The sequence below is a fragment of the Syngnathus leptorhynchus genome, chromosome 14 (assembly GCF_054491065.1).
Source record: "Syngnathus leptorhynchus isolate UIUO chromosome 14, UIUO_Slep, whole genome shotgun sequence".
In the NCBI taxonomy this organism is placed as follows: Eukaryota; Metazoa; Chordata; class Actinopteri; order Syngnathiformes; family Syngnathidae; genus Syngnathus; species Syngnathus leptorhynchus.
This window is the reverse complement of record NC_141208.1, coordinates 2739777-2766089: the sequence shown is the minus strand read 5'-3', so window position 1 is coordinate 2766089 and position 26313 is coordinate 2739777. Positions and strand designations below refer to the sequence as shown.

Genomic DNA, 26313 nt, shown 5'->3' with positions numbered 1-26313 from the left:
CGACGGGGGTCGCGGACGATTTGCATTCGCCCATCCAGACAGCTGCTGTGCGGTACAGTTTTCAAGCAAAATGGCCGTCACGCGAATCACACGTCTGGTGGCAGGAGAGGAGGGGGGGGGGGGGGGGGTCGCATTTTGGGGTGTCTGGTTTGAGAGAGAGTAGACTGGTGTGGGGGAGCAGAGGATGGAGTGGGGGGGGGGGGGGGTGTCTGGTTTTAGTAGACCATTAATGAGAGGCTGGGTGATGGAGGGGAGGCGGGTCATTTGTCTGCGTTTGCGAACATGCGTCTGCATCTCGCTCATTTGCATAAAGCGGCAAAGAGCGTCCATATGCTGCGAGGCACCAGAGTTGTTGTTTTTGTTGTTTTTTTTCATCCATGCAAGAGAAGCAGGAAGATGCTCTCAAGCCATATGTCTGAAAATAACACTCCTCCTAGGTTCGGGCTGGCCGCATCACTTGGGATTCGTCCAATGAGCTGGTGCTTCCGACCAATCGTAAAGGATCAGGAAGAAGAAAGCATAGGCTGACATGACTTTACCTTTCAAAATGGAGTACAAAGTGAAAAGACCAGACAAGTCATTTGAAAGCATTTTCAGGATTATTTGGAACCTATTGCACACGGCCCTAAAATTGTCATTTTCAGTGACATGGCATCGTCAGGTGTCGTCAATACGGCGAGACCCAAAGCAAATCTCCATAATGAGACTGTGAGGAGCGTGGGAAATGCCGCCAAAACACAACAGAATAACAGAATAGAGCGGGGCGAGACTGCTGTTGGAGCAGGTGAATGAGGACCCTAGAGTTCAAGGGTCAAGGCCAGTTGAAGAGGTTGTCTGGTTGTTTACTTGTTCGTCTGGGGCCTTGGCAGCATGCTAATGAAGCGGCTATTGTTCCGTCGGTCTGGCTGATAGGCTTGGAAAAAGTCAGATTCTTTTGGCGTTGCTTTCTAACTAAAGTCGTCCGCACGTCCAGCTTGATTTTTTTTGAAAGGAAGGAAGTGAATAGATGAAGAAGCGCATACACGGCTATACCTCTGTGCTCTCTTTATGCTTACGGCTGCAGGCTTCATTAGCTCGACAGAAAGGGACAACTCCCTCAATAGACCCATAGACCTGTCTCACTGGCGCAGGCTCGGTCGGGCTCAGTGGGGTGTGTGTGTGTGTGTGTGTGTGTGTGTGTGTGTGTGTGTGTGTGTGTGTGTGTGTGTGTGTGTGTGTGTGTGTTTGTGTGCGTGCGTGCGCGCCGGCATGTTTGTATGCGTGTTTCCCCGACTATTCGCACACCACGGGGCCTCATTGTTTCGCACTCATGCCGAAAGGAGGCTTCGGCATTGACACTTTTTTTTTTTCTTTTTTTAAATCTCAAATCTCTCTTTGTCCCTCATTCTCTCGTTTTTCTCGGCAGGCTTTCCATTATTCTCTATTTAACAATTTTCTTCATTGTGATGCTTCTTTTTTGGGGGATGTAAGCTCAGATCTTTTACTACCCCAAAAAAAAAAAAAAAGCACATTCTATGCAGCACAGTGGTATTAGAGTCGTATTTTCAGTCGTGCCCTACTTTTGCTGATGAGCATTGATTGTGTTTATAACAAATTACTTTTTGGAATTATGGCCTTAAATAAATCAACCTTCAGACACATTTAGGAAAATATACCACATTAATAGTGGAAAAAGTTTGATCTTTGATTTTTTTTGGACCTAAAATACCTGACTATGCATAAATGCTGATTTCAAGTCGAGTCAAATTGTTGTACTTCCAAGGTTGGAATAAAAAGGAGAGTGAACTTTGTTGTACCTGCATAAAGATGCAATCCTCGACTCAAATACGAAAACGAGAAAGGAGGCTGACGGCGAAGCAAAGAACCTTACTGTGGCCTGGTTTGTGGTTCCGCTGGGATAGCGACACTTTTTGCCTGCAAAATGAGATAGCATGAGCTCTTTTAAGACACACACACACACACACACATTGTTCCATCGTCTACTTTGTTGTTGAGGTGGCAAGAAACTTTTTGTCCCACATTTCCCTCGCACATACTCGACTCATCATTTCAATCTTCAACTTGGCAAAAAGCCACAAGCCACCTTGAGGTTTGCTTCACACTCTCTGTACACGTATGTAGCTGATATATATATCAAAAATATATAAATATATGTACCCTGTCAAAATCTTAAAATCTGCAAATGTATGTTTCATTTTTAATCTAAACTTTATAAAGATTCACCGAAAAAAAACAAATAAAATATACTGTACTGTAGAGATAGAGATCATTAAAAAATAGATATAGTTTGTTCTAAAAATGATGTTATTTCTTGTTTTCAGAAAGCATTCAAATATGACTCAGGCTAGTACTACGCTATACGGCCGACAATATGTTTGCATTAAGCTAGCCGACGCCTTAGGCTAGACAGCCTAATGGAAATTAGCATAGATATTATGCTAATTAGAAACATTTGGACACCAAACAGCAACCGTAAAATACTAACAGGCATATATTGTCTCTGGGCTGCAGAAAGAAAGACAATTACAAACAATGTGTTACTCCAAATTTGAAATGAACCGTATTGTGAAAAGTCATTAAAAACCCTTGCTTAAAAAATGCTCAATATAAAACGTGCTCAAATGACACTCTACCTAATAAAATGTCTGCTTAGCCTTTATGTGTGTGTATAACACACCGTCAGACCTCACCCGTGTCCTGCTGGGAAGATTTCATTCCCATAGCCTGGGTGAAGTGGGGGGCACTACGACACTATACACACACACACACACACACACACACACACTCTTTTGGTGTAGCTGTCACTCGGCCACCCATTCAGGGCTCAGTCACGGCCACTTAGAGCGCAGCAGACTCAGGGATTCAGATGAGCTGTGATCCAATGACATGTATTTATAATGAGGGGGCCGCCAAGACGTCTTTGTTGCACGCACAATATCGGAATAAACGTGTGTGCGTGTGTGTGTGTGTGTGTGTGTGTGTGTGTGTGTGTGTGTGTGTGTGTGTGTGTGTGTGTGTGTGTGTGTGTAAAGAGAAGAGAATCAGCATCACATTCTGAAGCCACTGCAACTCTTCTAACAGTATTTAACAATAAACCAAATCATTCTGAAATACTCCTTGACATTATAATACAATTTTTTTTTTTTTTTTACCTTGGTTGACATTGATAGAGAGACGTTGATTTAAGAACGCACGCAAGAGCAATACTCGATGATTTTGCGCATTTTTTGTAAATAAGTCATGTTTATAAATAGTCAATCCACCTCCACTGACCACGTCACACACATTATTCTTATTGTCTCCGAACAGTTACATCACCCAGCCTTCACTTTATCTCATCACCATCTAACCTTTACGCATCTCACTCTCGACGTCTCGTAAATTGTTCTGTATACACTGCTTGGGGTTTGTATGGAGCGGAACTGCGCCGCATTGTACTCAAAAGTACTTCTAATACTACAGTTTGCCGATTCAGAGAGGAAAATATTTGTATCAACTCTGTCGGATGCTGTGAAGATCCACATTGCATAGCATTACAACTTTAATCATTGGGGAGAAAAAAAAAAAAGGGTCCACGTTTCATCAAATTTGTGGTTATAAAATAGTGTCTTTTCTGCTCTGGAGGTGTTCCTAATGTTAAGGCTGGCAAGTGTGGACTACAACAGTGCATACATTAAGCACTGGTCGGGACAACATGGGCAGTAGAAGAGCTCTGGAGAGTCCTGAGGCCTCTCATAATTGCTTCATGTCTCAAGAATTGCATCTATCCAGGGATTCTATTCAGCCATAACGACATTCGTCACTCGCCATCCGGTGAAAAATAGCGTTTTATTATATAAGGTAACTCTGAACCATAAAAGGCTTCTTTACTAGCCATGCGATGATGGTGCAAAAGCAGTCTGTGTGGGCGTGTCGTTTCCCTCGGGTGTGATTGGGCGGCTTCCCGGTGACTAGGAATTTTCTTGGCACGTAAGGGTCAAGGGTGACTTCACGTGGACTCGTAGTCAGATGTATTTCTAGTCAAGACAAGGGAGTCCTTTCTGTAACTAGGCACCTTGTTTTTCTGGTATTTTAGATTAAAAGTGCTGTGTCAGTGCTGTGACGACACACACACACACACACAAAATATTCATTTAAAAAAACTGTCTAGCAATGATCATTTTTGCTGTATTTTTTTTCCTCACTCATGTCCTCTTTGTTTCTTTTTGCAGAATGTGATACCGGAAAGGAACAGGGATTCCGAGTTATGGTTGTGGACCCATTTCATTGTTATCCTGCTATTTAGAATGGAGATTACTAATACATATGTATTGTGTGTATATTTGGAAATACACTGCAAATAATACAGGTGTGCCTAACTGTGTCAACTTTATATTTTTCTAATGAATTGTGACCTACTATTACTTTCATTCAACTTTAGGTTGAAGGATTGACTTCATTGATTTTCCATTAAAACTTGTATAAGAACCTATCAATAAAAAATTCTATTGATTTGACTATTATGCTGCAGGGAGTTTGTTCACAATTTATGTGAAAAAAAAAGGATGCAAATTATATTAAGAGTTTCTAAATATATACAATTAATATTGTATATACAGTAAGCAAAATACAGACATTGAGCAGTGGTGTATCCACATCAGTTGAATTAATTTTACTGAATTGTCTTTTTTTGCATGCCAAAATAAATATCTGTCATATTCTATAAAATCCAGAAAATATGTTTCTTATTTTAAATCTATTTTGTAAATCTGTACCCATCACAAATATAATTAAAATAAATTAAAAATAATCATCTAAAAAGTAGGTCGATGTTTATAAAAGTGACTATTAGAACAAAAAGCTGTTAATAGCTCTGTCTATAATTTTCAGTTATTTATACAAGTGGGCCTATTATATTATTTTCCTCCTCTTCTAATCATTTTACTGAGGTTTTCTTTTTTTTTTTTTTTTTTAAAAAACGGTCCTAAAAAATGTTAAGGACCGGTGGGTGTACTTATCATGACCGATTAGTTGAAGAAAAAAAGAGAAATAAGTGTTAAGATGTGAGACACAAGAGGAGGTGTGTAAGTGAAAAGAATAGATCTGAATAAATGCAAATTGTCCCTGCCTCTCCGTGGCATCTTGCCAAGTATCTATGGCAACCACATCCTTTGACACACACTCCATCTTGGTCTCCTTCATATCCTAATAAGTCTCTTCTTAAACAGTCATGCAATATTTGATTCCCCATTCTTTCGTTAAATTGTCACACAAAGACAAAACCCAGTGTTTAACTCAAACGGTGTCAAAGATCATATTGTTGTCTTCAATAAAAACGTTTTGGTTCAAATAAAAAAAAAAAAAGGCTTATTCAGTGTTTGATTTGATAACTTTAGAGTGAGTCTAGTTTTTTTTTTTTTTTTTTTGTATATTACGCCATTGTGATGCGTTCACGGTCAAAGTTCAAGTTCAGGCGTCGAGGCGACAAATTGTGACTCGGCTTGCCCTCGCCCACAGGGACGTATTAGCTATACCATTCCAAAGCACTGTGCTTATACTACCATCTAGCGACCGTTTGCGGAACTGCTCATGATAAATCAATTTCTGAGGTTGGGGTGCCCTCTAGCGGCTATTTTTCGCAGTTACAACGCCCTAGTGTATCGACGAAATCATGTTGCTGCTAAAATAGTTCTTTCTACTAAAAAGCATTGTAAATGACTTTTGCAAAAAAAAAAAGTAATCCCAGACAATCCCAATTGTACTTAGCAGTTTTAGTGAACATTTTCAAAGTCAGTGAAATGAGGTACACTCAGATGGCACAGAATACTGCAAAGCGCAATTTGAACAACTTGTAACGATACATACCGTGCAACTCTGCAACTATGAGGTATGCAAATTGTGTTAAAACAATGAAATCAACAAGTATATTCAATGACCATTAAAAGACACATCACTCAAATTGTCAGAATTTAGTGTTCCATCAAGTCTATTCAAATGAACAGCGTCAACCTGCTGTGGACCGTTAGTCAAAACAAAGCCGAAGCATAGGGAGCTAAGTGATGACAATTTGAACTAACAGGATCGTACAAAATATTATTTTCTATCTGGCAACACTACCTGCATGCAAGTATATCAAAAACACGCTCAAATCCAATTGGTTGGAAACCATTTGTGAGACGTGGATTGTCTCCGCCCCTAAACTACCAGGGTTACAAAACCCGGGTAGAAAAAAAAAAAAAATGGACTGACGAATGACATTCATTCTGAGTCCTAATAATCCTCCACCGGCAAAAACACCATCAAAAACGAAACAAAAATAAATAAAACGACCAACCTTGAAATTAGGTTGGTGAAAGTAGTTTAGTCATAGTAAAGAGTGGTTACCATTCTGGCCAGGCACTTGAAGAAACGCTACTGAGATGAGATGGAAAGGCATTCGAGGTGTCGTCATCATTGTTTCTCAAACTGGGGAGGGACCTCGTGGCTCACCAAATCATTCAAAGAAAACATTTCAAGAAACGCATCCTGGCAAAACACCTCGAAAAACTCATTTGGGTGTATTCTCGTTTACCGTAAATAAATGGCAGCCTTTGTTCAACCACCGAGCACATTTGCACTTTGAGACGCATGACGAGACCACGCAAAGACGCTTTGTCACGTCTTATGGAAGCACGAACGTTAGGAAACATCACCACATCCAAAAGTTCCGTCTTTTCAAGCCATTAGCGGGACGTGTAGCCCATCTGGTGCAGTTTCCTCAGGAGGATCTGCGTCAGGTCAAAGGTTGTGAAGCTGATCCCCACCGCAATGGGCCCTTTGACCCAGTTCATGCTGAGGCCTTTATAGAGACCTCGGATGACTCCCTCCTCGGAGACGATCTCCCTCATGGTGCCCAGGATGGTGCCGTAGGTGTGACCGGTGACCCCGGCGGTCTGCATGCGCCGCCGCACCACGTCCAAGGGGTAAGACGCCGACTGGCCGATGAGGCCGGCGCAGGCCCCGAAGGCCAGACGCTCGTACGAGTAGGGCTGCGGGCGTCCGCTTCGCTCTGTGTCGGAAGCAAGCCGGCGCATGGGAGCTATGGCGCAAAAAGCTACTTTCCATCACGCGTGCTTCGACCGTACCTGCGTGAAGCTTTTTCAGCGTCTCGTAGGTAAAGAAGCTGAGGCCCGCGTAGGGGACCACGCCCAGTATGGTGGGCGTAAAACCTCGATAGAGGGTCTTCAGGCCCTCTTCCCGGGAGATCCGTACAAAAACGTGCAGAATGTTGCTGTACCTAACAACAGAGGGCACACAGAGGGTTTCATTCCCACGCTCAAGTGTTTTTCGTTTCGATATTTCCCCACGGACAACCGTGTTGTCGTCGTGACCTTATCGAAATCCGCCCCGTGTGTCTTTCTAGACAATTGCGGCCTTACATTTCTTTGGGCGTGACGGCCATCCGAGCTCGCACCATATCTAGAGGATACGTCAACATGGCTGCGGTGATGCCGGCCATGGATCCGGCCAGTAACCTCGGGAGTGGCGGGAGGACCCTTGGATCAAACACCAAACAAGAAAACATCAGCCTCTCTTAAAACCTTCATCCTGTGTGTAAATGGCGTGCTGACTCACTTCCCCTGAAAGCCATAACGGTCGCCCAGGAGGTTTTTGTACTGCTCGTGAGCGCAGAACTGGATGGCGGCGTACGGGATGACTCGCACCATGGTGGCAGAGTTGCCGCGCCACAGAGACAAGAAGCCATCCTGAAGATACGTGCGGTAGATTAACCTGTAAGCCTCCTGAAATACAAACAGCAGATTATTGCTCGAACTGATCCTAGTGTCAATAATTCGGCTCAAACTTACTTTTGCAGAGAATCTTGCTGAAGAAACTGTGGGGGGAAAAAAAACAGCCCGTTATTGGTGAATTCACGATGAGACACTTTTACAGTTGGTGTAATAAGTCGACACACGATATTATTTCATGTGTTTTTACCTCCCCTTTCCTAAAAAGAAAATATTTTCTCAAATTTTCCAGGTGACTCAAATTAATAGTAGACAAATATGTGTGTCGACTTTTTTATTTACTTGAGTTCACAGTCGGAGCCCTTCTGAAGGAAACCGCAACTACAACTAGCCCACAATCAAAAAGACTTTGAACAGCCCTGACCTATAATCTAACTATAGCAAACACTTTCCACATTTAGACCTTCCCAGCATCCATCTTGCCTTGAAAGATGATTTTAGTCCTGTCCAACGGCGCAACAGCTGTTTTGGCCACAGCTCCAGCTAAAGCTCCCGAGAAGAGCGAGTTGAGGACAGAGCGAGTCTGCTTCAGGCCCTGTACGGCGAGGAAAGGGTCACATTTGAGTTCAATCCAATACAAACAGTGCATGTTAACTATATTTTGATTGCTGTAGATTATTAAGTACGATTTTGGGCTAAGAATGATTGATAGCATCTGATGGGCTATTGGACAAAACTGACTTTTACCTTTTTTTTTTTTTTTTTTTTTTTTATGTGTGCTGCAGCTAATCAAGACAAATGTAGCACTTGTTTACTCACTTCTGACTGAGTGGAGGCCCGCGGCAGCACTTCTCCGTGGGTGAGTGCTGCGTGTTGATCCTGCACTCCACTCCCCATGCCAGAGGACTATGCGGTACACCACTTACTTGGAGCGCACTCATGAATTACACCACAAGGGGGCAGTAGCTCTGGGAGCTGAAGAGTAGGGGTCAGAAAGGACATGGATTCCATTTAAATGGTGAAAAACTATTCATTAGACACAATTAATTAAGCTTCCTTACTCACTTTTAACACAAATCTGTCTCATCATTTTAACAGGCAATCACTTATTCATATGAACTTTAACCTCTCAGGACGAGAGACATGGCCACAATGTTTGAGAGCTTAAATTAATCTTTAGGACAATATTGTGTTCATCAGTTGCTCAAAGTAAATCATTCATTTTGAGTTAAATAGGGATTGCTTGTGGCTGCTTCACCTTGACGACATGCCTGCTCACAACCCCCTAAGCATCTGACAGTTCCTAGCAGAAACGAACAGCCCACCAACCATGGAAGAAGAATGAGTCTCAGAACTTTTGGCAAATACAAAGCTGGAGAAAGGGTGGCGTTCATCAGTTGCTCAAAGAGCTCGTTAAATCTGCACAAGTCTTATCACGTTTAGCAGATTATGTAGAGTACTCTAAAAAATTCTCAAACTCACCACGACTTCGGACGTGAACGCACCATCTTTTCCCCATCAACTGTTTAAAAACACCCCAATAACAACATCACACGGAACCAGTAGCTTACCTTATTTGACACCAGCACAATTTCCAATCTTTTGGACAATTTCCTCCGATTGTATTTCTCAATCCCCAAATGGTTTCGCCGAAGATACTTTTCGGCATCAAAAGTTAGCCGAACATTAGGTTCGATAAAGCTAGCTAGCTGTTAGCTCGCTGCTAACCAACTGCTTACGTTTAATTTTACAACAGCAGATGCACGACAATAGCCGTAAGATAACTTGTCGCCTTATATGTAAACTACCTCAAGTGCTTCTATCATTCAACCGCACAGTGACTTTGAGTGGATGACATCGTCCATGCTGCTTTTGCTGCTCCTCCTGTCACAAACCGAAAAAAAACCTGCTCCCCCCCCGTTTGGAAGGTTTGACAAGTGCGAGTGGTGATGCATTATGGGAAATGTAGTCTCACCAAGGCAAGACGTGCCAGGATAGGCCGGATGGAGGGGCGTCAACAGTTCAGAGCAGAAATTCAGACCCGTTTGACTTTGAATTGAATACCCAAGTCTTAGCAGTCCTTGTAAAGTGAAAATATGTCATCCAAATTAGACATACCACACAGAAGGGAATTGTTAGTACTCTCCAGTCAATATCTAAATAGTTCTGTGCTCAACAAAACAGACCCAAATCCCACATTAATTTGTGAGGACATTGAGATTAAATTTACAAAATTTCAGTGTACTTGATATACTTCTTGTAACATTTTATTTTGGTGGTGTGAATTTTTTTTTAAATGTAAAATGTGTGCATTGGCTCAATGCAAAACAATGGTGTTTTGAAAAATTACGCAACAATGTAAACAATACAATATAATAAAAAGGGAATACAACATGTACATAAAAAAACAATCATGGCCTTTGTTGACAAAGGCTTTATTACGCTGACTACAACATGTGCATCTCATATTTCCTCAGATGGCACAATTTAGCATAATATAATATCACTTTTCATTGCCGCTCTCCTCCCCTTTCAGTTAGTGATGCCGGGACGTTTGCCGGTCCACAGCTCCCGTAGCTCCACCTGGCAGCCCAGATCCCTGAGGGCAGCCTTGGCAACGTCTCCACAATCGCGATGGTTCTGTAGCGCTTGCAATATGAGGGCCTCCACGCCCATCTCCAGAATTGTTTGGCTGAAGGTGGGCTGATGTGACACCAGGTTCCTCAGCACCATGCATGCCTGTTTCTGCTCGAAAATGAGACGTAAACGTCTTTGACACAAAGTTCTCACAAACTAATTCTTTTGATAAGGCCAGGGTAGAAAATGGGTGGATGGCGGGATTACCTGTACAGAAACAACACCAGGATGAGACTTCATGGCCTGCACAGCAGCTAAGGCCCCTCCTTCCTCCATGATGACCTTGCAGTTGTTGGCCTTGCGCAAAGCCAGGACGGAAAGGCACGCACAGCCCTGCTCACACACCTGAATAAGCATAGAAAAAGTTGGCGGTGCCCTTTCACCTAATATCGGTAGCAATGTCTTACAGCGGAGATTGTCATGTGTCTGTTCATGGCGATGACAATGAGCTGGACTCCACCCGCATTAACAACAGCGTCTTTCACGTCGTCATTTCCCGCGACGGCTCGTATTGCGCTCAAGACCTGCCGCACCAACTCCTGCGAGGGCCAAAACAAGCTCGGTGACAATACGTGGATGACGGACCTTTACAACTTGCATGTCTGTACCGATGACTCATAGCTGTCTGCGAGCAGTGTCATCATAAGCTTCAATCCACCCAGGTCGCAAATGTCTTGGCAGAACTCGTTCCTTACGGCCAAACGGGACAAGGCGGCGCACAGCTCACTCAAAACCGAGCTATTGTCTTTGTGAGCTGAAGGTAGAAAGACATGAAACCATGATTGAGGCCTGCAGTTGTGGATTTTTTTTCTAAATTGATTCTACCAATCATCCCATTGATTATTCAAGTAATGTCATAAAACTTGATTTTGCATTACTAAACAAGAAAATGTGAACGGCAGAGAGTTGTACTATTATTGTCCACTTGAGGTCGCTGTCCCCACTTTCCACCATATAATAGTACATAATAGTAATAATAATAGCATAATACAATACTTTAAAATGTTTATACATTGTAGAATACATATTTGGGCGAGTCTATTGAAGGGGTGGGCTGGAATGTTACCCCCCACAATAAATACTACTATATAATTAGTGTATTCCTTATGGGGACATTGTTTTGGAATCCAGAGGTCAACCTGCATGCCGGCGACACTGCAGAGATTCGTCGGTCTTACCTTTTGCAGACTCAATTAAGATCTTGAGGCCATTGTGCTGGAGAACAATCATCTTCGCATGCTCATGAGCTTGCCCAAACGTAACCCGGATATCATCATCAAAAGTCATAATCCTGAGAGCTCCAGAGGCTTCCTTGACCACGTCCGCACATCCACTGTGCTGTTTGATAGCATTGGTCAGTAAAGACAGGACCCCCGCTTTGACCAAATCCTGTCTGTTCTGCTCATGTTTCAAACAAGAATGACGCACAACGGAGATGGCAGCTCGTGTCAATGAAGAATCAGCCTGGTACTTTTTGAGAACATCCAAAAGAAAGCGCTTGCCTTCAGCATCTAACAAATCCGGTTGTCCGTCAGTCAGCGCAGCCAAAGCGGACAAAGCAGCCAATAGGGCTTCCTGCTCTCCTACGTTCTTTTGGCAGTAGGAGAGGATGATGGGATACGCGCCTTTCTGAGCTGCCAGGAATCTTTGAGCGAATCCTAGTGAACATTGCTCGGTGAAACACTTGAGATCTACAGTCGCATTTGTATCGTCGGGAGAGTCTTTTGCAATGCGGAGGGATTCCAGGGCCTGCAGGTGAAAGAAATATGGTATAAGAAATGGTGGACATTACATATAGTCAATTACTAGCAAATATAAGATATACCTGTAAGATCTCATGCGTTTGCTCCTGTTTGTCATCAGATGGTACAGCAGGTACAGCTTTGACAATACAACTGAGGTCCACACCTGCATGTATACATCAGTTATTTAGGGTGGATTACTCTGTCGAGTGATCATATACATAACAGGAAAGAGTTTTGCTCAATAAAGTTAGCCTTTACATGAATTCAATACGTTAACCTCGATGGTTAAGAATACATGTTTTGTTTAGCTGTGTCATGATTCAGCTAAATGTACATCCGAGTTACCAAAACACAAGAAAGTAGTTCTTTTTCATCTATTCTGGCAACAATACCTTGCGACTGAAACTGCTCCACAGCTTCCCTCAAAGCCTCGTCGGGATCCATGTCAAACTCGTCAATGTTTTCCATTACAACAGCATCAAATGTTTCCTGAGTGATCCTACGTAAAGCCATTTTCAGATCGATATAGTTACTAACCCTAACCCAACGCCGATTCAAAAGAATGTTTTCTTAGCTAGTTGAAACCAATGTATCTATATTGCAGTGACCTTCCTAAAATGAGGGATTTTATCATCCAAACAACAATATCGTTAACGCCCTGTGTCTTCCCTTGCTGTTATCAATGAAACCACCGTGGTCGACTTGCGCAATATGCGTACTTTGGTTCTGCTTGTGATAGATGAATAGTTGCGTAATTTCTGCTGGTTTACTTTAGTGAATTGCCGCCTGCGTAAAACGGTCCTACTCTTTTATGTGCTCGGGTGAAACATGTAGTTACAAAATGTTCCTCAAATGTTTACATTGAATGAATGCGGCGATTGTCAACCTGAATGGCTTGTAGGGTTGGAGTAGCGGAAATTAACTTAATACATGAACGGGTGGAAAAAACAAAAAATTATAAAAACATGCATCAATCTGTCTGTCTGTCTGTCACAGTATACACAAAACAAATGAGAGCAAGGTAAAACTTATCTTTTTATTTATTTAGGAACTAAGAAAAAATTAAACCAAAATAATTTTTAATAATAATTTGCACAATGCAGTTTAGGTTGGGTAGCAAAGGAAAAAAAATGCAATGCGGTTGGAAGGTACAGGATGAAAAGCAAATAAATGGTTTGTGCTTTCCCGCTTCACGGTGGCAAATACTGTATTCCAATTTTGGGTTTTTAGGGTGGACAATCCTCAGAATTTGCATTTTGTCAGAAAAGATGTGACACTCAAATGAAAATGCCAACATTGAAATGAATATAAAATAAGCAAATTACAGATGATAATTACAGATGACATGAGCGATTACCACTCATGTTTAGCTAAGGTGCAAAATGAACATTAGGTATTAAATGTAGGCATACTGTTAAACAGAAAAAAAAAGAAAGCAAAAATCAACTCTTCATTGTGAAAAGCACAATATAGAATGTAAAAAAAAAAAAAAAGAAATACATCCATCCCCCCCAAAAAAGAACAACAAAAATAACTTAATGTAAATACAAAATAAATCCAACCTTTGAACTACAAGTATGAATGCAATGAAACATTTACAACTCCGATGTTATTTGCCCGAAGCAAAGTGTATTTTTCTTGGGATGACTCCAATCAAGCATTCAAGTCAATCAAGTGAGTCAGTTTGATGCAAAACTAATCAATTACTTGACTACCCAGACAAGGAGAAAGAAGTACCAAGTTTGGTGGTGGTGGTGGTGGGGGAGGGGGTCTGCCCCGGTCAAATCAAAACTACCGTATTTTCCGCACTATTAGGTGCACTTATAAACTTAAAATTAAAAAAAACCACAGTGCGCCTTAAAATGCAGAGCGCCTTACATATCGATCAATTTGTTGATCCATACCGGTTGTACACAGCGCTCTGCCAAAATGTTTCAGCACGTTTTAGTACGACTAGTAAATTACAAGGTCGCATGGCTTCCAAGCATTACGGCAACCGTGGTCAGGACCGTCACTGAATAGCTGTTGTACCCACGAGGCTATTTCATTTCAAAATAGGCTGTCCCGTTCATGTTTTCGACTACGTTTACGGATCAATATGCAACGGAATCATAAATAAGCAGCACCAATGTGTTAAATCGGTCATTAGTCGGTTCTGATCACTTTTATAGGAGATAGTTTGAGAAATGCGATTGTTTACTGAGGGCTCATAGGTTATTGGCTAGTGGATGCATACCGCAATCCTGGTCAACCTCAGTTTGATGCAGTATAGCTTCTATTTTATGCGCCTTTTAATCCGGTGCGCCCTATATATGAAATAATTTCTAAAATAATAAAAAATTCAATGAGGGTGCGCCTTATAATCCAGAAAATACGGTCTACTATGTGGAACAGCCAACCTTAAAATGAACAGTAAAGAAGAAAATCATACAAATAAAACGACAGGAAGGAAACATTTCTTCACTTTTCAGAAATTGTATTTGCCAAACTGTCCTCCAGGGTACTCTGTTGACCATGACTGGAAAAAGTCAAGAAGGGGGTCGAACTGGCTGAAGGTTGATTTATTCCTTTTCTATTTCCACGTATTTGCAGTCTGCGAGATGGACGAGCGAGAGGGTATCATGTCCAGCAGGTACTCCCTCTGGCGTGCGTCTACGCTGGCCGAGGACTTGTGTCCGCTCAGGCTCGGGTTCACGTACGCCATCGTCACACCTGTTTGGGGGTGAGAAGATCAAGTCACATCTCACGAGAATCATTTTGCCAAACAAAAAGGGCAAAACCTTTTTCTAGAAAACACAATTTCCTCGCTTTCTTAAAAACATCCTGCACTTAAAGTTTGCGCCAAGTTGAAATGATCCCGGCGGCCATTCAAACACGCCCCGTGTTCGTATGGACATGGCCGCCTTATATCCCTGGAACACACAAACGGGGGGGGGGGGGGGGGGGGGCGCAAAGAAGACGGGAATCCTGGAGAAAAGTTGGGAACCTCCGCACGAGGGGGACTTGGATTGTCGTCTGAGGGTCTCTTTGGGCCAGACGGCAGTTTGAAAGAGAGCAGGTGAAAGCGAGTCTACCTTTGTTGCTGTTGCTCTGCTTCTTCCATGCAGTGGATGAGGCACTACCTCCGCTCATATTCCTGTTGCCGCCGACTCCGCTGCTGCTCACTTTTGAAATCTGGACAGAGCGCTGGGTCACATGCTCGTGCTTACCTGGCCGGCTGACCAAAGCGGCGGCGGCCACGGCGCTCTGCAACTGAGAGGAGGAGGAGAAGGAGTGGGGGACGCCCCGGACGCCGCTGTGGGAGAGCTGGCCCGGGGAGCCCTAAGGGGGGGGGGGGGGGGACACTCGATTTAAGTACAATTCAAAGATGGACTAAGTCGCTATTTGAACTTCTGCTCACCTTGATGGAGTGATGGTGGATGACGTTGGCCCCTCGGTGCATGGAGGCCGCTCGGACTTGCTTGAGCTGCTGAGACACCAGCTGCTCGGCCTTCAGCGACGAAGCGGACGACGAGCTTCCGTGAGAGGCGGACGACGACGACGTCTGCTGAATGATCCGCTGCTCGATTTCCTGCTCTTGCTGCAGCGCTTTGACGAAGGCGGCTTTGAGCCTGCTGGTGTGCTCGGCTTTCAGGGCCTTCTTCTGATTGGAGGACATGCAGTCTTCGCAGAGGACGGTGCCTCCTTTGGCCTTGTCCTGTCTCCACCTGCACGTGAAGTCGGTGTTGCACTGGGTGCACGTGTTGGGGTCTCTGAGCGTGGGCTTGAATGGAGGCGCCCCCGTCTTTCCTGAACAGACAGATGGAAAACTCGAGTTTGAGAGGGCTTGTTATAGCATCTGAACCTTGACCTTTAGTAACTTGTATACAATATCTGTCTACATGTGTTGCAGCACTGGTTGTGCTTAAACAGCCACACAGGGATGCTAATTGTTAGCCTGTGTGCGACAACGCACCTCTGTGAATGGTATCCAGCAGGTTCTGGACCACTTCTTCAAGTCCCACCAGGTAGATGAACTCATTATTGGCTGCTGAAGGAAGGAAGTTAAACTCTGGAGCAGGGGGCTTTGGAGGGGGGATTTCCAGGAGCGTCTTCTCGAGTTGCTTCCGCAGAGCCAGTTTAGCCGCTGCTTGGCGGCTGGCTGGGCTGTCATGGGCACCCACTAGAGACACGACGCCGCTTCCTGAGGAAGAAATCTTCAAACCCGATGAGCCCTGTGAACACGAAAGAGCCGAAGAATCCATCTGTCGGTTCGTCTTCTATCCTGCTTTTCCTCATAAGTTGAACTGGAGCCTATCCCAAAATGTGAAACGGTGCTGAAGATACTGACCAATGAGTTTGCAGAATTCCCAACTCTGATGAGGCCCGCTTGCACCATGCTTCTCTGACCCTGGCCAGCAGGGGCTGAGTTCCTGGCACCCAGCAGCAAGGGAGGCGGCCCCCCTGAGCCACCACCTCCAGAGGCTGCCAGCTGCTGCTGTTGCTGCTGCTGCTGCTGGCGGAGAGCCTGAATCTGCTGTGGAGATACAGAGATGGGCTAACCGGGACAATGGGAGGTGACCACACACAGAATGAAGCGGCATCGACATACATAGCGCCAATGCAAAGGGCACAAAAAGTGAAAATGATCATCCTTGGAGAGTCTGATCTTTTTTTTTTTTCCATACAGAGCTCGCATTTGTGTACCTGTGCTCCTCTGACCAGAGGTGGCATGATGATCTGTGAGCCATGTTTAGATGACACCTGCTGCCCACCGCGCACCAAAGGCGGAGGTATGACCGTGCTTGAACTTCTACCGGACACGATCTATCAGCAAAACAGAGACAGCCAATCAAAGACAACCAATCAGAGACAGCGTCAGCCTGACATGATTAGTTAACCTGCTGTGAGCCTTTGCTGCTTGCAATTGTCCCGCGTAATAGAGGAGGTGGAACGGACGAGCTGGACAGCCCTGAACCCTGAGGGATGGCAGTTATTCAGGATTATTTACTGAACTATATTCATTGGCCACGCTCCGAGTAGAACCAAAAAAATATATAATTAATCGGCGCTAATTCCCGTTAGCCATTTTGCATTATACTGGCATTAAGCTAGCATTGTGTTTCCTAACCCTAAATGAGACTAGGGACATATATTAGGAAGAAAAATCTCTCTGACACTACATTGCTGATGTTGCGTGTGGGTCTTGAACATGTTCCCCGTGATAAATGGAACTTGGCTGTCTTTGGGTACGTGTGTGAGATGATTGTGACTTGGGCTCACCTTTTGAAACGTGTCCCTTTGTAACTGGCTCTGTCGGAGTTTCTTGAGCAGCACCAGCTTGGCCTCCTCCAGCCTCAGTTCCTCTTTCAGCTGCTTAATGATGCGCTCCCGTTCGCCTGGGCTGCTCTTCTGCACCACACATGAAATCAATTGCTTACAACAACCGTGTGTGGTCACGCATCCTCCGTTCATTTGGAGGAGTCCCAGCTCACCATGAGGAGGTCTGTGTCCAGGTCCTTCAAGTGGTTCAGGCCATTCATAGGTGGACTCGGGGAGTCGTTATCTGACAAGATGATGACGTCATCATCGTCCTCTTCGGGGGATGGAGGCCGCGTCTCCCTTTTGATACTGTCGGACAAAAAGAGGGATAGTGGGCATTGATCGTGTGACTAGGCCAGATTGGACCAATCAAATTTGAAACAGTATGCAAAAAAAAAAAAAAATGGTTTGAATGATGGGAGGGCTTTTATCTTAAAAGGTATGCTTTTGCTGTAATTTCCAGTGATGTCAAAGAGCACTGCATCATTTAGTGAGCCGATTATTACATAAAAGCCAAAATGTCACAGAGACTGCAGGTGTGTGTCATTTTCAGAATACGCCAAATGTGAGGCGTACAGGCAAAAGCTTAGTTTTGTTTATACAGGCGCCGTGTATTTTTGCATTTTTATGAAGCATAAGTCCGTGCATGAGGCCCGTCTGCTTGAGCCGCCCTCTTTCTGTATGTATGTGTGTGTGTGTGTGTTTCCTCAGGGCTTAGCGCCATCATCACTTCCTGTGGATTAATCACTACGTCCAAAGTAGTCACATGACCTCAAAGTCATGATCACGTGACTTACTTTTCCTTCAATACAACCCCGCCTCCCCTCCCTGCTTCTTCCATGGAAGTAGCCATGGCAACAACCGGCTGGAACAGGTTTATGACACACGGCTTCATTTTGTGTGCGTCGACTTTTTTTTTTTAGGGTTCAGGTGGTGAGTTGGTGGGAAAATGGAGGCAGAGCAAAGGCTAAAGTTAAAAGTCAACACAGAGTACATTTGTGGACTTTTCTGTAGGATGTAAAATAAGAAGAAACTTTCAAAAGTTATGTTTGTGTCCTAAATGTACAGCCGTCCATTTTTTGCAGAGCGCCGGTTTTCATTTGTGGTTGCAGGGCGTGCATCCCAGCAATCAGAACAGGACCCGACCTCGGGTTCAGGCCCTGCCATGATTCTGGACTCCTTTAGACTAATTAGGATGGTCTCCTCTGACAGGTTCTTTTCATAGTTTCAAGCAGAGAACAGTTTCTTACCCTTTGGAAGTGCTCATGTCCACGGGCTGCTCTCCAGTCTGGATTTCCACTTTGATGGTAGCCTTCACCTCGCTGGCTGCCAACAAGCCAGCGGACACTTTGGGCTCTGTGGGCTGGAATCGGCTCACGGTATCTACATCCTTCTCCGCCTTCAGCTCTCTATTAGCTCTATCGTTCCGTCCAGTTTGATTGTCCAAGCTCGCTTCGTGAGCGGCCTCGTCTTTCACTGGCTCAGATTCCACCGGTGGCGTCAACTGGCCCGGTTCCTCGTTTGATCCAGTCCCGGGCAGACTCTGATCATCATGTTCCAGTTCTGATTCGGTTTTAGGTGAAATTGCCTCCTGGGCTGTGGGTTGACACTGCTCCAGCTTGGGCTTTTTGCTTTCATTGTCAGGACTGTGAGGTTCTGTAGTCTGCGGTGCTGCATCCCTCACCAGCGCCCTCTTCTGGCTGCGCGTCTGGCGGACGGCCTCCTCAGACATCCCCTGTGGAGATGTCCCGAAAAGGATATGTGGATTAGTTGGGTCAAAGATCAGCACCTTGATCATAACTCCCAACGCAAACTCTCGATGCTTAAGCTAACTGAAACTCATCAGTTTGCAATTTTCATGACACTCGTGAGTCAGATGAACTAAGATTGGGGCGTAGAATGCAAGATCTCGTTTCCACCGGCATTAACATTTAGAGAGCTTACTTTTGCATCTTCAAAGATGGAAAGATCCTGTTTACAAGGTAATTTTTGCTTTCATTCAGAACACACGGAACTACACTAACCGGTCGGTTCATTCGGTACCCTGTATACGCAAATGAGCTGTATAAAAAAAATTGTCTGTTAGGTTTGAGTGACACTGTCTTCATTTACTTTTTTTTTTTTTTTTTTTTGCAGTGGCGTTGGCTCATACGAAACAGCTCGCTCAGTTCTGATGTGTTGCGCCACATTGCAAAACTACAATCGACTCATTCACCGTAAGCCATTTAGAAAGCACAGTTCCCCCAAACATCATTTTATCGATATTTTAACGGCAATATATTTTGCTTTTGTGACGTCTAAACAATTAAATAACCAAGTAATATTGGGTCAAGACATTTTGAGTATTGCTGCCTCCAGTTAGTACTTACAGCTTTGCATCATTTGATCTTATTCAAATACAATCGCTGCTGCTACAATTGTCTGGCGGACAAAATCGACCTTGACTCATTGGGAGCGAACACGTGGTTTGTAAAATGGCCTTCAGACAAAACAAACTGGATTAGTATAATCACAAGATGCCGAGTTAAATTCCCCAACACTGATTATGCACAATATCTCCGCAATAAAGCATTATATTGAAGATAACTTGGAGAGCAAAGAACTACACGGGGGAATTTGAATTGGAGCATACACTGAAATATTCATCATAACTCAGGAAACCAAATGCAAGAGAAACGATTTGATTTTTTTTTTTTTTGCCCACTCATAAAACATGTGGCCATATTTCACCATGTGATCTTGCCTATATTGTACAAGAAATTTGGCAGATGCGGACATGACGAATACAAACAGTTGCTTGTTCAGTCACGCACACCACAACGCCCGCTCAGAGTCGCTCAGGGTCAAATCCAAAGCCGAGACTCAAGGAGACATTTGGTTGCACGCCCCACGGCACCATCAAGATAATGCGCATCTTTAATCCATATTTTTCAGTCTGTGCGGAATCCCTCATGGAATCGGTCGAAATTTAAAAGGAGGTTAGCCGAGAAGCCAGCGAGGAAAAGAGAAATATTCAGACATTTCCAGATGACCGTGGGAGGGCTTTTCTCCATGCTGCACACGTCCAAGAGGCAAAAAAAAAAAAAAAAGTCCTTATTCCAGCCAACACAAGAGTCCACCCAAAGTGTACCAAAGGTTGACATGTTCTGAGTTTGACCAACACGGTATGCAGTGGGAGACGACCTTTGCCCATACTGCAGTTCGCAGACGAGATAGTCGGAGATAGATGTCATTTGGAATACTGTATAAACTTCCAATCTAACATCAATGTTGAGCATCATACTCATGCATACAGAACATTTACAATTACAAACATGACGGTTAGCATGAAGCGCACAGATCAGCACGTGGATGTGCATGTGGAACACTCATCTGGCAACAGCTAAGTTGTTGTTGTTTTTTTTTAAATATGTCTACTCCGACATATCTAAAACACATATGACATGACCCTTCCCAGGATTCAGCAGGACACACAAAGCACTTTTCCCCCAGAACTGGTTTAAACCAGTTGGCTAGTGCGTGCATATGTGTGTGTACATGTGTGTGTGTGTGTGTGTGTGTGTGTGTGGTTGAGGGAGAAGCTGAAGCTTGTTTTAACCCTCCAGGTGCCGGAGCAGACACTCGGCTTCCACAGTGGCCGCCATTATACGGCGTCTTTGTGAGTACGTGTGTGTGTGTGTGTGTCTGTGTGTCTGTGTGTCTGTGTGTCTGTGTGTGTGTGTGTGTGTGTGTGATGGCACGAAAGACATACTGTAGCAGCGAGATGACGGCGTTACACACGCCGCCACGTACCCTGCGACCTCAGGCCAACCTGATCTGTCTTACGCGGGGCTTCAATGGCTGAATGGTTTCACATTTCTTTTTGGACATGCATTTCTTCTGCGCTCTTCCCAACACTCACACTCACTCATTTCAAACAATATGGCAGACAACTAAAACCAAAGTCATTTCTTCTTTTTGTTCCAAAATCTGAGCAACCCCAAGGGGGTGACCAGTGTGTGTGTGTGTGTGTGAACTAATTAGGTTTGACCTTAGATGTTCTATTGTGGTCGATGAAATTGTCCTAAAACGCAGCAGCTTAAAACGGCGCCTTTATACATAACAGCGACCGAGTACACAAACAACCTCAATCATTCTTGTATAGCGGTACTCTCTAGAACATGGACCACAACAGTGTAAAAATAATAATAATAATCGTTCAGGTAACGGCTAGTAATTTCGACTTAACCGACATACTCACTCAATCTAATGGACTGAACTGACAATGTCAGCAGATGACACGCAGCGCGGTGAGAGGATAAAAACCTTCTCCACTCTTCTTTATTTATCTGACCATTCACCAAGGCTGACCGCCATTTGTTCACAGACAATACCGCACCGATTGTTTCGACTGCTTTTGTTGCATGAAGTGACACCTCCAAGGTGTTGAGCGCACCACCATACCCAAAACAAAGGTGAGGCATTCACCAATCCAAAAATAATGACATGTTTAACAAAATGAGAAGAGAAATTTTCAACCCATCAACTAGAGAGCTAATGCTAGCCATCTTGGCTAACACTGGTATGTCATAGACATTAGCAACTGTCTTGTTAGCATTAGCTATTCATGCGTACACAAAACAAACACACTATTGGTACAGCTTGGCGGCAGCAAAGTCTCTGGATTGTGACACTTTTCAAGTTTGCAATTTCAACAGCCAGCCAGTCATGGCTGAACCCCACACACAATTCAAGCACAATTCCGATATGCTAAACATATCAGGAAAATTTGAAGCGTTAATCAAAATGGATGAACTCTCGCACGTTTGTACATTCAAATGTACAAGTACTGCAATATAAAGGCAGGTTATCTGACATAAGGCCATCTGATAAGTGATGAGTGATAATATTATGCCATAAGACCTTAGTATTTCATCAGAAGTACAAACATTGCCACAGATGAAGTTAAACAGTCATATCTGCTGCCTCGGCAAGAAATGCTGCCTTAGCTTTGTCAACATAACATGAACACACACACACACGGGCTTCCATTATAAGTCAACCATCAGATAAGGTTTGAAATGCTTCATCATTCACAATGACAAAGTTTGATAACAACTGTTCTGAATTGCTCAGTGATTCTCAAACTGAAACTTAACTTTGAAATGTGGAAACATGCAATAAATCATGTCGTATCATTTTGGGGGGAAAATGCATAACCAAGATTTTTATATTGTGCTAATTTAAATCTTTGTCTGTGACACAGCACAGCATCGGCTATCCTTGCACACGTGCAACATTTTCACAAACGCAATATAGCCTATAATACAAAGTACAATATTTGCCAGATGATCCACCACCAGCACATCTACAAAGATGTCCAGCGACAACGGCTAGGTTCAGAGTGCAAGACAACTTGAGCCTGCTCACAATGCCCTGAGCATCTGACAATTCCTGCATGCCTGTACTGGAGCAACTTCTCAACACACACGACCAGGCTTTTGTTGGTCAAGTGAGTTATCCAGGAGCCAAAAATGTGGACGGCATCAAGATGGCCGTGACAAGTACGGATAGTCAATACTATTTTTTTTCCCAGACCAATACCACTACGAGTACTCGGTTCTTAAGTTGTCAAGATCCAGCACCGATACCACTAAAATCTCCCCTAATATCAATGACAGATATTTTTGGAAAAAGCTCTTCCTCACTTAAAATAATATATATATTTTTAGCTTTCTTAAAGCATCCGTATAAAAAAAAAAAAAAAAAAAGATCGACTCCATCGACCAGTCCTGGAACTTTTCTGACACACCTGGAAAACCTTGGAAACATTCCTCCCTAGTCTTAAAAGTCTGAAAAAACCCTGGAATATATGACACACCGTATATGTGTATGGATTGTGCGTGAGGGTCTGAAAGTGCGTGCGCGTATGCGTGTGCGCGTGTTCAGCTTTAAGAGGAGGAAGACTACGGTTGTCACAACGCAGCGAGAAGTACGAAGATTAGCTACTAGATAGCAGAACCAACAGTGGCGGCTGCCTTGGGCTTCAAACGAACAGTAGCCTCCGCCGTCCGCACTCCACCGCCCCGGTAGAGCCCAGAAAGCAAAGTCGGCCCTTTAAAAACTAAAGCCAGCCCCACGGTACATGTGCAACCAAGCCGGCTTTTTAATGTTGACACCGCCTCGGAGGAGGTGATATCGCGAAGGAGTTAGCGAGCTAACATTAGCTCCGCCACCGCACAAACAACAACAAGCAGTCACTTTAGCACCCCAGCCATAAAGGCACCAAAAGGGCCATAGCACATACTTCCAGTCAAAGTGATTTTTTTTTTTTAAGTCCCCAAATCGGCCAGTCGCTTATAAAAAAACACCCACACGGTCAGAATCGAGTCCAAATCTCTCTGACCTGGCTGTTCTCCGATGCGGGACAGCCGTCATCTCAAGCAAGGGGGGGGGGCAGCAACTTTGAAAAACATCACGTTTTTTATAAAGTCAAACTTCAGGTTTAGCAAACCGGGGGGGGGGGGGGGGGGGTGATGTTTACCTTTTTATCCCCCTCCCGAGGGAAAATGATCGGGTCGGAACTCAAGAATTGTAACCGACCGGCCCACAACCGGAGCTCGCCGCTGCCGCTGCCGCCGCCGCCGGCGAGGAAACGTTATAATCCTCGCTTCATTTTCACCACTTGGCTGAACAAGATCCGCTCCGGTAAGCGCGACAAGCTTCGGAACATTTGAAAAAAGAAACAATTTGGCCAGAGCGGGACCACCCCCCCTCTCCTCTCCTCGTCTTCCCACGGCTCAACCTTTGGCTCTGCGGAGAAGTGTTACTTTTCAACAGCCCATCAGCTTCTTTATCGTCATAGATAGGTGGAGGAAGACCTGGCTCCTCTCGACGAGACCGAATAAAAGGCTCCTCTCGATCTACTCACTAAAAACTTCGGCTCCCCCCCCCCACCAACACACACACACAGTCAACTTACTCGGTCGCTTTGTCGCCCGCTCGTCGCCGATGGTCGACCAAGAAATGTTTAATCTGCTGTTAACCTGGATAAATCGTTGCTTTTTTTTTAAATCAAGGGGATATCCTCTTTTTTTTTCGGCCCTCCCCGCTGCCGTGTCTGTTGCCAAATAATGCGCCTCAACACACATGGAGCCGCTGCGTCCTCTTTAGTGGGCATGCGCACCTCGGCATACCAGGGCGACGGGATCACATCATGTTAAACCGATGACCACCACGGCCCAAGGTTGGATGGATGAGCAAAGTCAAGGAACCTCCCTGGACGGGGTGACCCAGGAGTGATCGCATCCTGCACGCTCACTCATTTCCATCCAACAGAATCCATGTGGGCAGATCACACTTTATTGGCCAAGGTAAGAAGTGCAGAGTGGCCTTGACATACGAGTTTGAATCGTTTTTGGTCGTGCTCATAACTCAGAAAACTCCTCCTATGTTCCATTTTCTTTCGCCAGTGAAATGAATGGAAATGCCTTTGATCCACTTTCCCTCAAATAATAAGAAACTATTGTAACGTGGTCATCACATTTCATAGAACCAGGCAGTAATGACGTCATCACAAAGATTTTTTAAAAGAATTAAGTTTTCCTGTTGTTTTTTTTACACAAGATGACTGGAAAAACGGAGGTTGCATAAATGCGCACACCCTCGTATAACTGGGATATGGCTTTGGTCAAAATGAATCAATCCTGTTAAATTTGAGTCAACACAGCCAGCATTTGAAGTACCACTCATTCATAACAAATTAAATTTCTTTTTCTAACATTTATTTTGTTTCGTTTCCTGGGGATTTTCTGCTCATGCTGATTTGGATTTGTCCATAATTCCGTCTATCCTGCCCCAGTTCCAGCGGAGGAATGGGAACCCCAAATAGTGATGCTGCCACCACCATCTTAACTTGAGATGTGGTTTTTTTTTTTTTTTTTTTTTTTTTATAATGAGCAGTTTGGAGTTTACACTAAGTCTATCATTTTGATTTTTTTCATTGACCCTTATAGAACTGATCTGTCAATTGCAAGAAGATATCTAAGTCCTGCAGAAAATGCCCAAACTGGCAATACTGCTTAAGTGAGCCAAGTAGCTGAGCTGGATCATCAACTTGTCAAATATGAAAATAGTGTTGTGTTCATTGCTCCAGGGTGGAAAATGACAGTTTTGGAGATACTTCCAACACTTTCAGTTGCATACATTTCACTCGTACAACCCTTTGTGGATCTTACTAGTTCGAACTGTTAACCACGAAACCTCCGAAAATACAAAAGTAATGCGAGGTGACGTGTTTGGTTTCACTTGGAATCGTTTCAAATGATTTCATTTGGAATGTTCGCCTATGTTACACTAAATATTGATTTCATGATTTTGCAGTTGGGCTTATTTTGGACAGATCTTGCCATTTTTTTTTTTTATACGACACACTTATACGGTACAGACAGAAGAAGTCAGCATAAGCACTGGAGTGTGGAATGGGGGGGGGGGGTGCTCTCTAACAGGTGGGGGGGGGGGGGCTGCTACTGAGTGCTTTGTCAGCTTCATTCTAGCGTCCAAAGCTTCTCTTTAGATGATGCTGTGTCATCAGGTCTGATTGTCTCCCTCCTCTCATCCCCGCTGCTCCATCTCCTGAGGCCATACGTTGACTTGACTGCGGAAAGGCATCTGTTCACTATTACCCTTATAAAACTGGATGAAATAAATACTGGATGAAATAAATACACGTTTTAGTAACATATTGCTATGGTCCGCTCGTTATCCTCTTTTCGCTTCGTTAATATTATTCGTAAATGAAGTTGAGTCGTTTGTGTCTGTCTGTAAATGTGCCCAATTTCATGGGGTAAGATTTTTATGGAGGTGTCAATCCTGGTTTATAAAATGGTTTAGTCTTGGTCGATTTTCTGGTCGCGTCACATTCCCGCAATTACTTGCGTCACAAT

General features: G+C 44.0%; 3 protein-coding genes across 9 annotated transcripts; all 3 read right to left on the bottom strand.

The window, feature by feature from the left end:
• Window positions 1-5735: 5735 nt before the first annotated feature.
• Window positions 5736-9623, bottom strand: slc25a42 (solute carrier family 25 member 42). 2 transcript variants are annotated; one of them, XM_085930908.1, is made up of 8 exons: window positions 9278-9623; window positions 8526-8681; window positions 8190-8301; window positions 7827-7852; window positions 7594-7760; window positions 7398-7514; window positions 7104-7255; window positions 5736-7027 (listed from the first exon to the last, which is right to left on the bottom strand). In XM_085930908.1, the coding sequence occupies exons 2-8, from the start codon at window positions 8601-8603 to the stop codon at window positions 6702-6704; spliced, it is 978 nt and encodes a 325-aa protein (XP_085787034.1). In that variant the 5' UTR covers window positions 8604-8681; window positions 9278-9623; the 3' UTR covers window positions 5736-6701. The 2 variants fall into 2 exon arrangements, with proteins under 2 accessions (XP_085787034.1, XP_085787033.1); XM_085930907.1 differs by having other exon boundaries at window positions 7594-7852.
• A 501-nt stretch (window positions 9624-10124) lies between these two features.
• armc6 (armadillo repeat containing 6) lies at window positions 10125-12898 on the bottom strand. The gene is made up of 7 exons (XM_085930906.1): window positions 12481-12898; window positions 12169-12251; window positions 11522-12092; window positions 10952-11097; window positions 10751-10882; window positions 10551-10688; window positions 10125-10451 (listed from the first exon to the last, which is right to left on the bottom strand). Exons 1-7 carry the CDS (start codon window positions 12599-12601, stop codon window positions 10239-10241), a joined length of 1404 nt encoding a protein of 467 aa, XP_085787032.1. The 5' UTR covers window positions 12602-12898; the 3' UTR covers window positions 10125-10238.
• A 207-nt stretch (window positions 12899-13105) lies between these two features.
• LOC147045953 (transcriptional repressor p66-alpha-like) lies at window positions 13106-24613 on the bottom strand. 6 transcript variants are annotated; one of them, XM_085930903.1, is made up of 11 exons: window positions 24351-24613; window positions 18640-19124; window positions 17563-17698; window positions 17351-17479; window positions 16969-17046; window positions 16775-16894; window positions 16419-16604; window positions 16044-16302; window positions 15489-15877; window positions 15163-15409; window positions 13106-14800 (listed from the first exon to the last, which is right to left on the bottom strand). In XM_085930903.1, exons 2-11 carry the CDS (start codon window positions 19119-19121, stop codon window positions 14661-14663), a joined length of 2166 nt encoding a protein of 721 aa, XP_085787029.1. In that variant the 5' UTR covers window positions 19122-19124; window positions 24351-24613; the 3' UTR covers window positions 13106-14660. The 6 variants fall into 6 exon arrangements, with proteins under 6 accessions (XP_085787029.1, XP_085787030.1, XP_085787026.1 ...); XM_085930904.1 differs by lacking the exon at window positions 24351-24613 and adding an exon at window positions 23913-24312; XM_085930900.1 differs by lacking the exon at window positions 24351-24613 and adding an exon at window positions 23744-23807.
• Between the last annotated feature and the right edge of the window lie 1700 nt (window positions 24614-26313).